The sequence below is a fragment of the Lepus europaeus genome, chromosome 14 (assembly GCF_033115175.1).
Source record: "Lepus europaeus isolate LE1 chromosome 14, mLepTim1.pri, whole genome shotgun sequence".
NCBI classification, from domain to species: Eukaryota; Metazoa; Chordata; class Mammalia; order Lagomorpha; family Leporidae; genus Lepus; species Lepus europaeus.
Genome location: NC_084840.1, coordinates 1,383,339 through 1,399,696, shown reverse-complemented (window position 1 = coordinate 1,399,696; position 16,358 = coordinate 1,383,339). Strand labels below are relative to the sequence as shown.

Below are 16,358 nucleotides of genomic sequence, written 5' to 3'. Positions count from 1 at the left end.
GGGCTCCAGACGGCGTGGCTGCAGCCGGCTCAACCTCTGTGAGCCCTGCAAGGCGGCATCCCAGACAGAGCGGGGCCAGGGGCTCCCCGTGTAGGTGTCCCCCACCCCTGGGGAGGGCGGCTGGGCGGGTGCGTGCCCAGCCCCTCACTCCTCCACACACTTTGGCCCGCAGAGCTGCGGATCCTGCTGCTGTGCGGGAGTGACCTTCTGGAGTCCTTCTGCATCCCCGGGCTCTGGAACGAGGCTGACGTGAGTAGCACGGCTGCGGCCGGCGCTGGGCTGGGTGCCGGGGACAGGGGTAACATGGCCATGGCCCATGGTTGGGCTGGGCGCAGGGACGTGGGTAGCACAGCCACAGCCCATGGCTAGGCTGGGCGCAGGGACATGGGTAACATGGCTGCGGCCCGTGGTTGGGCTGGGCTCAGGGACATGGGTAGCACAGCCACGGCCCGTGGTTGGGCTGAGTGCAGGGACGTGGTTAACATGGCTGCGGCCCATGGTTGGGCTGGGCGCAGGGACAGGGGTAACATGGCCGTGGCCCATGGTTGGGCTGGGCGCAGGGACGTGGGTAGCAAGGCCACCGCCCGCGCTGGGCTGGGCGCAGGGACGTGGGTAGCAAGGCCGCGGCCCATGGCTGGGCTGGGCACAGGGACGTGGGTAACATGGCCGTGGCCCGTGGCTGGGCTGGGCACAGGGACAGGGGTAACATGGCCGTGGCCCGTGGCTGGGCTGGGCGCAGGGACATGGGTAACATGGCTGCGGCCCGTGGTTGGGCTGGGCTCAGGGACATGGGTAGCACAGCCGCGGCCCGTGGTTGGGCTGGGCGCAGGGACGTGGGTAGCAAGGCCACCGCCCGCGCTGGGCTGGGCGCAGGGACAGGGGTAACATGGCTGCGGCCCGTGGCTGGGCTGGGCGCAGGGACAGGGGTAACATGGCCGCGGCCCGTGGTTGGGCTGGGCGCAGGGACGTGGGTAGCAAGGCCACCGCCTGCACTGGGCTGAGTGCAGGGACAGGGGTAACATGGCCGTGGCCCGTGGTTGGGCTGGGTGCAGGGACGTGGGTAGCAAGGCCACCGCCTGCACTGGGCTGAGTGCAGGGACAGGGGTAACATGGCCGTGGCCTGTGGTTGGGCTGGGTGCAGGGACGTGGGTGGTAAGGCCACCGCCTGCACTGGGCTGAGTGCAGGGATGTGGGTAACATGGCCGTGGCCTGTGGTTGGGCTGGGTCAGGGACATGGGTGGCACGGCCTCGGCCCATGGCTGGGCTGGGCGCAGGGACGTGGGTAGTAAGGCCGTGGCTGGCGCTGGGCTGGGTGCAGGGGAGGGCTCTCTGGGTTCCCGCCTCTGGCCTGCCTTCCCCGGACCAGTCCCCAGTCCCCTGAGTGATGTGCACACACGAGTCGGCCGCGTCCTGCGCTGTGGACGGAGCCCTGCTGCCCCTCCTCTGCCTGCCCCTGGGAAGCCCGGGGTCGGGTGCTGCTGTGGGGGAGGGGACAGGACACCTTTGCTGTGTGTGCCTCGTGTCCCTTGACCTTTCGGAGGAGGTGGCACACACCACTGGCCCCTCACAGGGGAAAGGGGTCGAGGGGCAGAGGTGGAAGGTGAAGGTCTGGGCGTGACGTGGGACGGGAGAGCCCTTGGAAGCTCGATGGCGTCTTCCGTTGCCAGATCGGACCTTGAGGTCTCCCCCCGCCAGTCCACGCGTCCCTCTTCACACGGCTGGTCCTGCTTGCTGTCCCTCGGCCACGGCCGTGCCCGCCTCCAGCCCGCAGCCCTGGGCGGTGGTCTCAGGCTCAGCGCTGTCCATGAGCCCCGCGCGGAGCACTCTGGGCCTCCGTGCGCTGGAGTCTGCAGACAGCGCCGGCGTCCTGAGCTGCCGCACAGTGCAAGCCCGGCCGGGAGTCCACGGCGTGACAGGCACAGGGCCTCTTTGAGCCTGCACTGACGGCTGCTGGCCACCAGGGGTCAGGCTCTGACGTGGGCCTGATTGGAGCAGTAGCCGCGGATACAGTTACAGCAGCCAGCAGGCTCCAGGCGAATCAGCTCACAGTCTGGGCTCCTGGGCGGGGGGTGGGGGGGGGGTGGGGGGGGGGGGCGAGGGCGGGGCGGGGGCCGCCCGGGCTGGGGGGACAGGAGGGTGGGGTCAGGGAGGCCCCTTGCCTGCAGGTGGAATTCCACACCTCCTCTGGGTGCTGGGCCTGGCTTCCCTTCCCGGTGTTTGTGTTCCTGGCCACGCCCAGGTGCTGTGTAAGTGAGAAGGAATGCGGCAGGCTCTGCGCCAGAGCTGGGCTCAGCCCTTTCAGGAATGCCCGGCGCCCTCCATGGGCAGGCCTGGGAGGGGCTCCCAGGAACCGGGCAGCGGCTGGAGGGTGACCGAGGACAAGGTGGGGGCTCCTCCATGCAGAGCCCGGACCCTTGCAGCCACACTGCTGACCCTGGCCTCTGACCGCTGCCCGACCCCAACCCTGAAGCCAGGACGGCGTCCCCCATGTCTCTGCTGTGACCAGGCTTGGTGGGTGAACACAGAGCACTTGAGAGACCAGCTGCTGCTGGTTTGCCAGGCGTGGCCCGGCCGCGTGTGCCGACCGAGGGGGGCACAGGGCTCATCCTCGCGGGGTCCTCCTGTCTCGTTCCCTGCCTCAGTGGCAGCGGGGCCGGATGAGCTGTGAGCCCACGGCAGGCAGAGTGAGCAGCCAGGCCTGGCTCCCCAGGACTCACCGCCCGGGCAGCTGGAACCTCCCCTGCCACACCGGGAACTCCCCGGCCACCCCAGCAGCCCGGCCAGCGGGGACCCTGTCCAGGCCGGAAGTCCCCCAGGGGCAGCAGGAGGTCCGGGCAAAGCAGACCCGGCCCCTTGCCTGCCTGCCGGGTCTCAGGGCATCCGGCTCACTCGCTGCACCGCCTGAGGTGGGGCAGAGCGGCCGAGGCGTGGTTTCCTCGTGCAGTGCCTGTGAGTCCAGGACCAGAGTGCAGGCTGTGTCACACTCGTCCCCCACGGCCCGGCCCATGCACAGGGACTGCGGCTCAAACGCGCTGCGTGTCCCGGGCATAGCCAGGCCTGGGTCTCGGCCTCCGTCCAAGGCTCCTGGCCACTTGAGGTTGAAGACGCTGTGCTCACCAGGCCCCCTTGTCTGCTGTGGCCTTGGGGCTGGGGCTGGGCGCCCGTGGAGGGGTGGCAGGGCCCGGGCCCTCTGCCTTAGTGTGGGGTCTTCCCTGCTCCCTCCACTCCTGAAGTCTCCTCTGGGGTTTACAGCAGGGCCCAGGGTGGGCAAGGGGGCTCCCGGGAGCTGGAAACCAGTTCGTGGCTCAGAGAACTGTGCCCTGCTCTGGGGGAAGGCTGGGCCTCAAGGTCTGGACAAGACGCACATCCGGCCCAGGCCCTCAGCATGCACCACCGGTCGTGGGGGAGCCCTTGGCCTTGGCACCACGTCCTGCCTCAGAAGCCGCAGTGATGGCAGTGGAGAGGCCCAGGGCGTCCCACGTCTAGGAGGCGGGGGAGGGGGGGATCAGCTCTGTGTCCAGGGGACTGGGGAGCGTAGTGGGTCAGCTCTGTGTCCAGGGGCCTGGGGAGCGTGGGGGATCAGCTCTGTGTCCAGGGGGCTGGGGAGCGTGGGGGGTCAGCTCTGTGTCCAGGGGCCTGGGGAGCGTGGGGGGTCAGCTCTGTGTCCAGGGGGCTGGGGAGCGTGGGGGGTGGGGGGAGGGGTCTGCATGGGGGTGGGGACAGCTCTTTCAGTCTCTTGGATTCCAGAACAGAGATCCGATTGCACAATGAAGGGCCCCACCCCCATCCCAAACTGCCCCTTGCGGCATTCCTCTTGGCCCGGAGCCCGGGAGCCAGCACCCACAGCCCTGACCTGTCCTGACCACTGACACGCCCAACTGTCCTCGCATTCCGACCCAGGGAGAGAATTCCACATATGCACCAACTTCCTGGGACACAAAGGAGCCGCTGTGTGCAGGGCCCGCCCCCGCAGTCCTGCGGGCACCAGGTTCCCCACCAGGGGGCGCACTGGAGCCAAGGGGGAGCCAGGCCGAGGCTGGGCTGAGTGGGGGCCGCACAGGGCCCAGGGGAGCTCAGCCTGGCTTCTTCTTGCTCTTAAGCACAGCATGGGGGGAGTTCAGAGGAGCTCCTGAACCTGCTGTTGCTCCTCCCTCGGTCTCAGGAGCAAGCTGAGCACCTGCTCACTGTCCCTTACGCGTTGCCTTCCCCAGGGGACAGATGGGCACTCAGGGCTGTGTGTGTCATGGGGGACAGACGGGACACTCGGGCTGTGTATGTCATGGGGGACAGACAGGGTACACTCGGGCTGTGTGTGTCACGGGGGACAGGCGGGGGACACTCGGGCTGTGTGTGTCACGGGGGACAGGCGGGGGACACTCGGGCTGTGTGTCATGGGGGACAGGCAGGGGACACTCAGGCTGTGTGTGTCACGGGGGACAGGCAGGGGACACTCGGGCTGTGTGTCACGGGGACACTCAGGCTGTGTGTGTCACGGGGGACAGGCAGGGGACACTCGGGCTGTGTGTCACGGGGGACAGGCGGGGGACACTCGGGCTGTGTGTCACGGGGACACTCAGGCTATGTGTGTCACGGGGGACAGGCAGGGGACACTCGGGCTGTGTGTCACGGGGGACAGGCAGGGGACACTTGGGCTGTGTGTGTCACGGGGGACAGGCGGGGGACACTCGGGCTGTGTGACACAGGGACACTCGGGCTGTGTGTCATGGGGGACAGACAGGGGACACTCGGGCTGTGTGTGTCACGGGGGACAGGCGGGGGACACTCGGGCTGTGTGTCACGGGGACACTCAGGCTGTGTGTGTCACGGGGGACACTCGGGCTGTGTGTGTCACGGGGGACAGGCAGGGGACACTCAGGCTGTGTGTCATGTGTGGTCTCCCTCTGCCCCTGCCACGCCCCGGTGAGGAGGAACCCCCACTCCTGTTTGACAGCTGTGGGGACCGAGGCGCAAGTGGCTGTGACTTGTCCATGAGCGCGACTGCGGAGTGGCAGGGCAGGACTTGACCCAGATAAGGCAGCCGAGCTGGAGCCCCACGGGGCCTCTGGGGCGGGGGGGGTGGTGGGGTGGTGTCTGTGCTGGGGACCAGCCTCTCAGGGACACGGCCGCCTCGCCCCCGGGCTGGAGAGGGCCCGGTCCTCTGTATCTGGGTCCTCCTGTGGGAAGCCCCCCTCCTCTGTATCTGGGTCCTCCTGTGGGAAGCCCCCCTCCTCTGTATCTGGGTCCTCCTGTGGGAAGCACCCCCTCTGTATCTGGGTCCCCCTGTGGGAAGCCCACCCTGTCCTCTGTATCTGGGTCCCCCTGTTTGAAGTCCCCTCCTCTCTATCTGGGTCCCCCTATGGGAAGCCCCCCCATCCTCTGTATCTGGGTCCCCCTGTGGGAATCCCCCCCATATCTGGGTCCTCCTGTGGGAAGCCCCCCCCCAGGTCCTCTGTATCTGGGTCCCCCTGTGGGAATCCCCCCCATATCTGGGTCCTCCTGTGGGAAGCCCCCCCCAGGTCCTCTGTATCTGGGTCCTCCTGTGGGAATCCCCCCCCATCTGGGTCCCCCTGTGGGAATCCCCCCCATATCTGGGTCCCCCTGTGGGAAGCCCCCCCCAGGTCTTCTGTATCTGGGTCCCCCTGTGGGAATCCCCCCCCATATCTGGGTCCCCCTGTGGGAAGCCCCCCCCAGGTCCTCTGTATCTGGGTCCCCCTGTGGGAAGCCCCCCCCATCTGGGTCCCCCTGTGGGAATCCCCCCCATATCTGGGTCCCCCTGTGGGAAGCCCCCCCCAGGTCTTCTGTATCTGGGTCCCCCTGTGGGAATCCCCCCCCCGTATCTGGGTCCTCCTGTGGGAAGCCCCCCCCAGGTCTTCTGTATCTGGGTCCTCCTGTGGGAATCCCCCCCCATATCTGGGTCCCCCTGTGGGAAGCCCCCCCCAGGTCCTCTGTATCTGGGTCCCCCTGTGGGAATCCCCCCCATATCTGGGTCCCCCTGTGGGAAGCCCCCCCCATCTGGGTCCTCCTGTGGGAATCCCCCCCCCATATCTGGGTCCCCCTGTGGGAAGCCCCCCCCAGGTCCTCTGTATCTGGGTCCCCCTGTGGGAATCCCCCCCATATCTGGGTCCCCCTGTGGGAAGCCCCCCCCATCTGGGTCCTCCTGTGGGAATCCCCCCCCCATATCTGGGTCCTCCTGTGGGAAGCCCCCCCCAGGTCTTCTGTATCTGGGTCCTCCTGTGGGAATCCCCCCCATATCTGGGTCCTCCTGTGGGAAGCCCCCCCCAGGTCCTCTGTATCTGGGTCCCCCTGTGGGAAGCCCCCCCATATCTGGGTCCCCCTGTGGGAAGCCCCCCCCAGGTCTTCTGTATCTGGGTCCTCCTGTGGGAATCCCCCGCCATATCTGGGTCCTCCTGTGGGAATCCCCCCCCCGTATCTGGGTCCCCCTGTGGGAAGCCCCCCCCAGGTCCTCTGTATCTGGGTCCCCCTGTGGGAATCCCCCCCATATCTGGGTCCCCCTGTGGGAAGCCCCCCCCAGGTCCTCTGTATCTGGGTCCTCCTGTGGGAAGCCCCCCCATATCTGGGTCCCCCTGTGGGAAGCCCCCCCCAGGTCTTCTGTATCTGGGTCCCCCTGTGGGAATCCCCCCCATATCTGGGTCCTCCTGTGGGAAGCCCCCCCCATATCTGGGTCCCCCTGTGGGAATCCCCCGCCATATCTGGGTCCTCCTGTGGGAAGCCCCCCCATATCTGGGTCCCCCTGTGGGAAGCCCCCCCCAGGTCTTCTGTATCTGGGTCCCCCTGTGGGAATCCCCCCCATATCTGGGTCCTCCTGTGGGAATCCCCCCCCCATATCTGGGTCCCCCTGTGGGAAGCCCCCCCCAGGTCCTCTGTATCTGGGTCCTCCTGTGGGAAGCCCCCCCCATCTGGGTCCCCCTGTGGGAAGTGGCTGACCCCGGCACAGGGCAGTGGCTGGGGTTAATGATTGCCGGCCGGCCAGCTGCTCCCAGGGCACCTGCACTTCCCGTGGGCAGGGGTTACTGTTTAACCCAGAGGAGTGAATGTGTAATGTGGAACAGGAGGCCCCGGGGAGGCAGGGGGGGCCTGGTTTTCCCTTTCTTTTCCGGCCCCTCCTAGCCCAGCATTCCACAGGCTGGCTCTCAGGGCTGTGCCCGGCGTGGGCTCACTGCTTCCTGCCTCCCCCGGCTGTGGGAAAGTGACCAAGGAAAATAAACAGAGGAAGCGCCTGGGGCATCGGCTGCAGAGACAAACGCAGCCAGCAGTCATCCGGCTGCAGCCAGGAAACCAGGGCCCCTCCCCCAGGGGTCAGGCCCCCCCCCCATAGGATTGATGGGGAATTCCCAGGCCCCTGCCAGGGGGCGCTGCTGGCTCAAGTCTGGGCTCCCCTGCCTTCCCCCCTCTTCCTGCTGACGGCACTGGGGTGGCTTCTACTGGAAGCCCCTCCGAACGACCCTCGATCCTCGGCTGCTGTGGGCCCAGGTGCCCCCTCCCCAGCCCCTCCTGCCCTGTGCGGCCTTCCAGGCCTGCCGAGCACTGGTGCTGGGGGTAGGTTCTCGCGCTCGACCTGCAGCAGGAAAACTGGCAGTGGGAGCAGATTCTGGGTGCTGCTGGCACTGGGGGCGGGGGTGTCGGAGCTGAGCGCTCAGCGCTGTGTTCGCATGTGGACTTCAGAGTTCCTGAGGAACGCTTGGAAGTCCAGCTAAGGCATGGATGCTCCTTGTCCCCCAGGGCCTTCTGCTGGGAGCCCACGCCCTTAACCCCCAGGGCCTGTACCAGACCGTGTGCTCTGGGCGTGATCAGGGCCAGGAATTGATTTAGCGCCTGGCGGGAAGCCTGGAGGAAAAATAACCCAGAATATAGTGTCGAATCAAATGTGTGGTGTTTTTTTTTTTTTAATTTATTTTTTGAAAGTCACAGTTACAGAGAGGCAGAGGCAGAGAGAGAGAGAGAAAGAGAGAGAAAGAGAGAGAGGTCGGTCTTCCATCTGCTGGTTCACTCCCCAAATGGCTGCAACGACTGGAGCTGAGCTGATCCAACGGCAGGTGCCAGGAGCTTCTTCCACGTCTCCCATGTGAGTGCAGGGGCCCAAGGACCTGGGCCAATCTTCCACTGCTCTTCCAGACCACAACAGAGAGCTGGATGGGAAGTGGAGCAGCCAGGACTCGAACTGGCGCCCATGTGGGATGCCAGCACTGCAGGTGGCAGCTTTACCCATTAAACCACAGTGCCGGCCCCCAAATCAAATGTTTTTAAGCCAAAAACTTTTGAGGTCACTAAATCAGCCTCCAGACGGGAGCAGGTGCACACGGGAGCAGGTGTGCTCGTCCCCCGCTGAGGGGCAGGCGTGGATCCGAGCGCGGCTGCCGTGTGGACCGAGTGTGGCATGAACAGAGCTCCTACGTGTGCCTGCTGTATAGCAGGCGCCTTGGGAGATGCTTCTTCCTTCCTCCCTGATGGCCTCAGTTGGTCCCTGAGTAGAGACGCAGCTGGCTGGGCGCTGGCGCGTGTGCTCTGAGCCAGGAGACCTGACCTCACAGAGCTCGGGCAGCTCTTGACCATCACAGACCGCATCCCGTGGCCAGTGGAGGTCCAGCCGTTTGCATCGCCCTGCTGACTTCTCTTTGCCTTGGAGTGAGACCCATCTTAGAAAAAGAACATCTGTGTATTTGAAAGGCAGAGCGACAGAGAGCTCTTCCTCCAACGCGTGCAGCAGCCAGGGCGGGAGCTCCACCTGGTCTCCCACGTGGGAGGCAGGCTCCGCGTACTCGGCCATCATTTGCTGACTCCTGGGTGCGTCAGCAGGAAGCTGGATTGGAAGCCAGGACTTGAACTTGCACTCGGACACGGGCCGTGGCAGCTTAATCCCTGCACCACGTGCCTGCGGCTGACACCCGTGCTCAGCACCATCCAGCCCCTGTCGCCGTCCCCTGCCCCTGTGCTCCGGTCCCACCTGGCTCACCGTGCGTGCTCGGTAGAGGAGTGGCCTGGGCCTGGGGACAGCCTGGTGGTTTGGCAGTCACGTGGACCACACGTTGGCCGGCTCATAGCTCTCAGCACCTGCTTTCTCCCCGTAGTGCGGGTGTAGTTTGGAACAGTCGCTTGTTCGGTGTCTGCCAGTGGACAGCGAGCTACTGAAGATGCAGCCACTTCCGCCGGGCACAGCCACATGCCCTCGTGTCGGAAAGAACCTGGCTAAGCACTGGCTCACAGGCACCAGAGCCCGGACAGCCCAGCTCAGAGCTGGCTGGGGAGGGTGAGAGCCCACGGCCCTCCACAGCTTTGCTGCCTGGGGCAGGAGTGTTCCCTGCCGGGGCCCAGATGGCTCCGGCCGCAGCGAGTCCCTGTCCCTGGGATCCCACTCCCTGGGGAGCCCGTGACAGCAGGGTGAGAAGACGGACTCGGTGCGCCGTGAGCGGGAAGCCGGAGCGGGATGAGGGTCCCACGCCCCACCTGTGAGGGCAGCTGCCGGCGACAAGGAGCCCGGCCAGACAGGCTGCAGCCTCGGTGCCCGTGCCGGGGTCTGTGCGGGGGCCGGGGCCCTGTGTTCTGTCGAGGAGTTCATTTCACTCGCGTTTCCCACAGCAGAGACTCCGTGTGTGTCGGGAGACTGTGTGTGTGTCGGGAGACTGTGTGTGTGTCAGGAGACCGTGTGTGTGTCGGGAGACCATGTGTGTGTCGGGAGCCTGTGTGTGTCAGGAGACTGTGTGTGTGTCGGGAGACTGTGTGTGTGTCGGGAGCCTGTGTGTGTCAGGAGACTGTGTGTGTGTCAGGAGACTGTGTGTGTGTCGGGAGACTGTGTGTCGGGAGACTGTGTGTCTGGAGCCTGTGTGTGTGTTGGGAGCCTGTGTGTGTGTCGGGAGCCTGTGTGTGTGTCGGGAGATTGTGTGTGTCGGGAGACCGTGTGTGTGGGGGGAGACTGTGTGTGTGTGTGGGGGGAGACTGTGTGTGTGTGTCGGGAGCCTGTGTGTGTGTCAGTGCTACCGGAGAAATTGCAGGGTTCTTGTCTTCGCGCAAGAAAGAATTCAGGCGTGAGACAGAGAGTAGTGGGAGGTAAAACAGCAAGGTTTATTAGGGAAGGGACATCTGTAAGGACGGATGGGCACCTCTCCAGACAGGGCCTGAGAGACTGGGGAGGAGGAAGGAGTGGAGAGATTACACCTGACCAGGCCAGGCGGGCGGCTCAGCAAAGATGCAGAGAGCTGAGCGCGCAGTCCAGTTGAGGCTGGGGGTTTTTAAGGAGATGGGTCTGGCTTCCCCACCTCTGCTCCTCTTGGAACAAAGGGCTTTTTGGATGTAAATGGAACAAGAGGAAAGGGGCAGGGTGTTTGAGATGCAGATACTGGGCTGCACCTGGGAGACTGTGGAAGGCAGAAGGGGGCAGGGCAGGATGTGAGGGCCAGGCTGCCCCTGAAACATTATGGGGATGACTTTGAGATGCAGATGCATATGCTGGACATAGACGTCTTCTCTTTAGGCCTGTTACACACACATAAGCTCATAACTGACTTCCTACCTAACATCGGGAGACTCCATGTGTGTGGGGAGACTGTGTGTGTCGGGAGCCTGTGTGTGTCGGGAGACCATGTGTGTGTCGGGAGACTGTGTGTGTGTCGGGAGACTGTGTGTGTGTCCGGAGACTCTGTCTGTCGGGATTAGGAGTCAGAGTATTAAGCAGGTTCCTGCCCCGGTGGCCCAGCCCTCGGCCCCTCAGACTTGGGGGGCCCGGCCCCAGCATTTCCCAGCCTGCTCCGGGGGCTTCCCTGGCTGCAGCTTGGGCGTCCTCACTGATGTCACTTTCCTGGCGAGCGCGGCGGGTGTGGACGGGCGGACGGACGCGTCTGTCTCTGCAGCGTTGTTCCTGGCGTCCGGCCACCGCTTTCTCTCCTTTGCACCCTGGGGTCGTGGTCTCCATCCTCGTCTTCGGGCCCCACTGGTCTTCTGTACCTGAACAGGTGGAACGAGTGAGCTCCCGGGTTACGGGACAGAAGGCCCGGTGCCGGTCACTCCGTCCGAGGGCCACCCCAGATGCAGCATCTGTGTGGGTTCTGCCTCCCAGGGGCCTGGCCCGGTGGGGCGCTGATCTTCTGCCCCGGCTTTCGGCGTCTCCACGGCTTCTCCCCCAGGGTGCTGCTGGCCGGCTGCTTACGTCAGCACCCTCAGAGTTCTGGCTGCAGCTCTAGGTGTGGCTGTAAGCAGGGGGAGGCAGAGACAGCCCAGGACACATGCGTGTGTGCACATGCACACAGTGCTCTCACACACACGTGCATACATGGACATATGTGCAAACACAGTGCTCACACATGTGCCCATACATGCACATACATGACACACATGCAAACACAGTGTGCACTCGTGTGCCATATCATGTTTGCACAATGCAGTGATCACATGTGTGCATGCATACGTACACAAAGTTTGCGGTGCACACACATGAACATATGTGTCGCAGGGCAAACATGCACACATAGCACTCACATGTGCACACATGCATGCACTCCACGCGTGTGCACACTACACATGTACATGCACACGCATGTAGATATGCACACACACAACCAGTGAACCAGGCCAGGAAATGGAATTCTGCTGGGACACGTCGTCTGGCGGATAGGAAGGGACCCCAGGCTCCGTGTCTGTGTCTGTGGTGTCGTCTGGAGAACTGTGGAGAAGATCCTGGGCCCCCGAGCAGGTCCTGCTGGCTGCAGCAGCCCCCACCCACCCCTGTGTCCCTGGTTGGCAGGACCTGGAGCGGAGGTGCCCAGGCAGGTGCAGTCCAGATGCACCCTGCTCAGACCCTTTGAGGATGGAGCCCGGGGGGTGTGCAGGGAACTCTGGGTGCTGAGGCTCGAGAGCTCACCACACGCCCGGTTCACGTTTATCCAGCCGGGGGAGGGGGGAGCTCGCCACACGCCCAGTTCACGTTTATCCAGCCTGGGTGGGGGGGAGCTCAGCACACGCCCAGTTCACGTTTATCCAGCCTGGGTGGGGGGAGCTCGCCACATGCCCAGTTCACGTTTATCCAGCCGGGGGGGGGGGGGGGAGCTCAGCACACGCCCAGTTCACGTTTATCCAGCCTGGGTGGGGGGAGCTCGCCACATGCCCAGTTCACGTTTATCCAGCCGGGGGGGGGGGAGCTCAGCACACGCCCAGTTCACGTTTATCCAGCCTGGGGGGGGGGGTGCTCGCCACACACGCCCAGTTCACGTTTATCCATCCTGGGGGGGTGCTCGCTGCACACCCAGTTCACGTCCCTTTGTCCAGCCTGGGGGGGGGGGGAGCGGTGGTGACGGTTCCCGGGTTCCCGTGTGCGTGCAGGATGGCAGAGGAAGCGGTGTGAGCCGCACAGCCCAGGTGAGGCTGGCGTGAGCCGCGTGCGGACGGATGGGGGAGTGCACGGACTGGCGGACAGCACGGCAGGAAGTGCTTGCTGTGGGCCAGGTGAAGGGAACCAGAGGTGCGTCCCGGACCCCCGTGCCTGCTGGTAGAGAGGCAGCGCTGCAGGCCGGGCCCGGAGGCGCCGGCCGCACCTGCGTGGGTTCTGTGGCTGTCACTGGTGTCTGTTGTAGTTTTCCGGATTTTCCAAGCTTCCTTGCATCCGTAGTCAGAAAACGAAAACGAAAGTCCGGGTTGGTTTTTTTTTTAAATGAAAAGAGGTTGCATTTGTCTTGGCACCAAGCTTCGACCTGAGGCTGACCTCAGAGGTGACCCGGTCATTGCCGTCACCTCCCCGTCCCTGCCTGTGCACGCAGTCACACCACCGGTGCCACTGTGCCTGTGGCTGGGCCACAGCAGCGGCCAGGTGGTCAGCCAGGGAGCCTTCCGGTCCCTCCCCATCATCCCCGGGCCTCTCCCAGGTGAGGGCCCGCGTCGGTCCTGCTGGGCCGCAGCGGTGGGCGGCTCTGAGGGGTGCATGTCCTCCAGGCCACGGTCAGGTCCCTGCGTGCCGGCCGGGGCTCCCACTCACTGCTGAAACCTGGGGTCCCCTGCTCAGTCGCGGCTCTCTCCCCGCAGATGGAGGTGATCGTTGGGGACTTCGGGATCGTGGTGGTGCCGCGAGATGCTGCTGACACAGACCGGATCATGAACCATTCCTCCATCCTGCGCAAGTACAGAGTGAGTGTCCGCCCAGGCCTGCCGGGCGCCAGGGCTGGGGGGCCGGGCCCGGAGGCGCTGGGCGGGCCTGGACCTGCTCTCTGCTCTCTCCCCAGAACAACATCTTGGTGGTAAAGGATGACGTGAACCACCCCATGTCCGCGGTCAGTTCTACCAAGAGCAGGTGCGTGCCGCGCAGCCGCTGCCCGCTGTGCAGTCGTGAGGGGAGGGGTGGGTTCCTGGCTCTGGGCTGCCCATGTGCGTGTTGCTAAGTGGTGAGCTAAGCTGCCTTTGCAGGAATTTGGCCGTCCTCAGAGTCTGAAGTGAACTGGGTATGTGGTTCCCTGTTGCTGAAGTCAGAAGGGCTTGGGCCTCTGGCCTCTTGGGGCTGGAGCGTCCTTCTAGGGCAAGGCCAGGTCCATGCAAGAGGACAGTGCCGGGCCGGGGGTGAGGCTGCTGCCAAGAGACTGCCTCACATGGCCGCCTGGCCCTGGCTGGGGTTCTGGGAGCAGAAGGAAGGAGCCATGAGACTGCACCCCGAGCCCGGGGCAAGCTGTCCGGGGCGCGAGCTCCGGGTGCCCTGGAATCTGGGCGTCTGGAGGAAGCCGGGGATTTTTAGCAACGCTCCTTGGAGCCTGCGTTCCCAAGAGCATCGTGTGCGGGGGCAGGGAGCAGCCGGGCCACGGCCAGAGAAAGCCTGTGCAGAAACCTGAGTGTGTGGGCGCTGGGGGTGCCACCCTCAGCTCGTAGCAAGGACTCCTGCAGAGAGGGGGGGGTCCTCTGGAGACCAGCCCGGAGGGGCGGGGCACATGTGGCTGAGGCCGTTCCGAGACGCCCGTGTCCCAAAGAACAAAGACCCCGACAAATAGCCCAGCTTGCTGAAGAATGATCACAAACCCAGGCACGGGCGGCCTCGGCGTGAGCGAGCTCCGGGGTATCCCCCGGCAGCCCCGGTGCAAAGGCAGAGTGAAAAGCTTGGTTCGTGAAATGGCAAGACAGCCGGGAAATGTTTGCAGACCACGTAGCCGACAGGGGCTGCCGACCAAGATGTAGGAAGGACGCGTACAGTTCAACTGCAAGACAGCGCAGCTCGGGGGAGAAACAGGCTCAGGACTCGGCTGGACGTTTCTCCACAGGGGCCCGAGGACGGGCACCAGCGCCGCTGGTCAGGGGAATGCAAGTCTAAAGTGGGTGCACGGGTGCGAGCGCCGGCGCGTGGGCGTCCGCATCTCGTGTCAGATTGCCTGGGCTCCAGCCCGCCCGGCACCGCCCGGCCAGCTCCCTGCCCCGTGCCTGGGAGGCGGCAGTGATGGCCCGGGTGCCAGGCGCGTGGGAGGCCCCGAGGGAGTTCTCTGCCCCTCTCCTTTCCAATGGAGCTTTTTAACACCCGTGGCTTCCCCGCGAGCTGGCGCTTCAGGCCCGGCAGGACGGCTGCCCTCCCAAGGCGGAGGTGCGCGTGGGTGAGGGGGAGAGGCGAGCGAGCCCATGCACGCTGGTGGCCCTCCACCGGGGTGGCCGCTATGGGAACGTGGCGGGGGTTTGCCGTGCGTGCAGCACCTGCTGCCTGGGCCACCCTGCTAACCAGTGCCCTCGGCGGCTCGAGCCCTGGGGCCTCTGCCACCCACGGGGGAGACCCGGGGGGAGCTCCTGGCTGCTGTGCGCTTTGAGAGGGGATCCGGCCGATGTGATAGCCGTCTCCCTCCCTCTCTCTCTGTCACTCTGCCTTTCATAAGAGGTCATATAGAGGTTAAACATAGACCAACCAAGCGAGTCAGCAGCCCCTCCCCCGGGTGTAGACACAGGAATGAGACCACCGTGCCGCCAGGATCTACACCTTCGTGTGCACAATGGCCGAGACAGGGACGGGGCCGAGGAGACCACCGGGTCGGTGAAGGACCCGTGGGGGTGTTACTCCCGTGAGGAAGAGGGGGCTTCGGGCCTGTGGGGCGCAGGGCCCATCTCCCATGCACCTGTGGACGGTGCAGCAGCGTGCTGTGTGCACAGTCGAATTCGTGGGTGTTTGGTGTTGTGTTTTTTTTTTTTTTTTTTTTTTTTGACAGGCAGAGTGGAGAAAGAGAGAGACAGAGAGAAAGGTCTTCCTTCCGTTGGTTCACCCCCCAAATGGCCGCTATGACCGGTGTGCCACGCTGATCTGAAGCCAGGAGCCAGGTGCTTCCTCCTGGTCTCCCATGCAGGTGCAGGGCCCAATGACTTGGGCCATCCTGCACTGCACTCCCGGGGCCACAGCAGAGAGCTGGCCTGGAAGAGGAGCAACAGGGACAGAACTGGCACCCCAACCGGGACTAGAACCCGGGGTGCTGGTGCCGCAGGCGGAGCATTAGCCTAGTGAGCCGCAGTGCCGGCCAGGTGTTTGGTTTTTAAAGAATACCCGATGCATTCAAGTGGGGCTGTGTGCCTGGTGTGCTCCGCATGCATACACGGGAGCGCCTCTAGTCCACCTGGGGGCTGCGTGGCCCTCACTTCCCAGAGAGGCCAAGGGTGGCCACTGGGCGGAGGAAGGGGGCAGGGGCCCCGGCTCCTGCCTCAGGGGGCGTGAGCGGCGCTGGGGCTCCTCCCGGACAGCAGGCTGCTGGCGCGTGCCCGTCTGACCCGGCTCTCTCCCTCAGGCTGGCCCTGCAGCACGGGGACGGCCACGTCGTGGACTACCTGTCCCAGCCCGTCATCGACTACATCCTCAAGAGTCAGCTGTACATCACCGCCTCCGGCTAGCATCTCAGGCCGCCGCTGCTCCACCCCCTCGGCGGGACGGGGACCTTCGAGAACCAGGGCTCTCCTGGCCCTGGGCGTCTTGCACAGACTTTCCTCTGGTCCCCGGGAGGGGTGGGGGGGGGGAGCAGGGGCCAGAGCTGGAGGAAGTGTGGTCTTTGGAGACGCACTGGGGTCCGTCTCCCAGCATGCTCTGGGGAGGCGGCTCTGAGCCCATCCTCCCAGCATGCTCTGGGGAGGCGGCTCCGAGCCCATCCTCCCAGCATGCTCTGGGGAAGGGGCTCGGGAACCCGTACTCCCAGCATGCCCTGGGGAGGCGGTCCTGGCTCTCGCCTTCCCAGCGTGCCCTTTGCCACAAAGGGCTATTTTTTTTCTTTTGTTTTATTTATTGTTTTTCCTTTGTTCACGTCTCCTGGAACTTGGATGGAATCAGTGTCCATGGTTCTTTATGTTCCGGTCTCGTTGCCCTCGGGTGGACCCTGAGCCAGCACGGCACTCAGGAGGAGGCCGGGCCGCCCCAGGTCCAC

At 64.9% G+C, this 16,358-nt stretch overlaps 1 protein-coding gene across 1 annotated transcript in view; it reads left to right on the top strand.

The window, feature by feature from the left end:
- NMNAT2 (nicotinamide nucleotide adenylyltransferase 2) overlaps positions 1-15,942 on the top strand; it is a 68,292-nt gene extending 52,350 nt beyond the window's left edge. Inside the window, exons 8-11 of the mRNA XM_062211226.1 lie at positions 173-249; positions 13,024-13,125; positions 13,221-13,288; positions 15,732-15,942. Coding sequence (XP_062067210.1) covers positions 173-249; positions 13,024-13,125; positions 13,221-13,288; positions 15,732-15,834 — 350 coding nt within the window. The 3' untranslated portion in view covers positions 15,835-15,942. The remainder of the gene's footprint in view (positions 1-172; positions 250-13,023; positions 13,126-13,220; positions 13,289-15,731) is intronic.
- Positions 15,943-16,358: the final 416 nt, after the last annotated feature.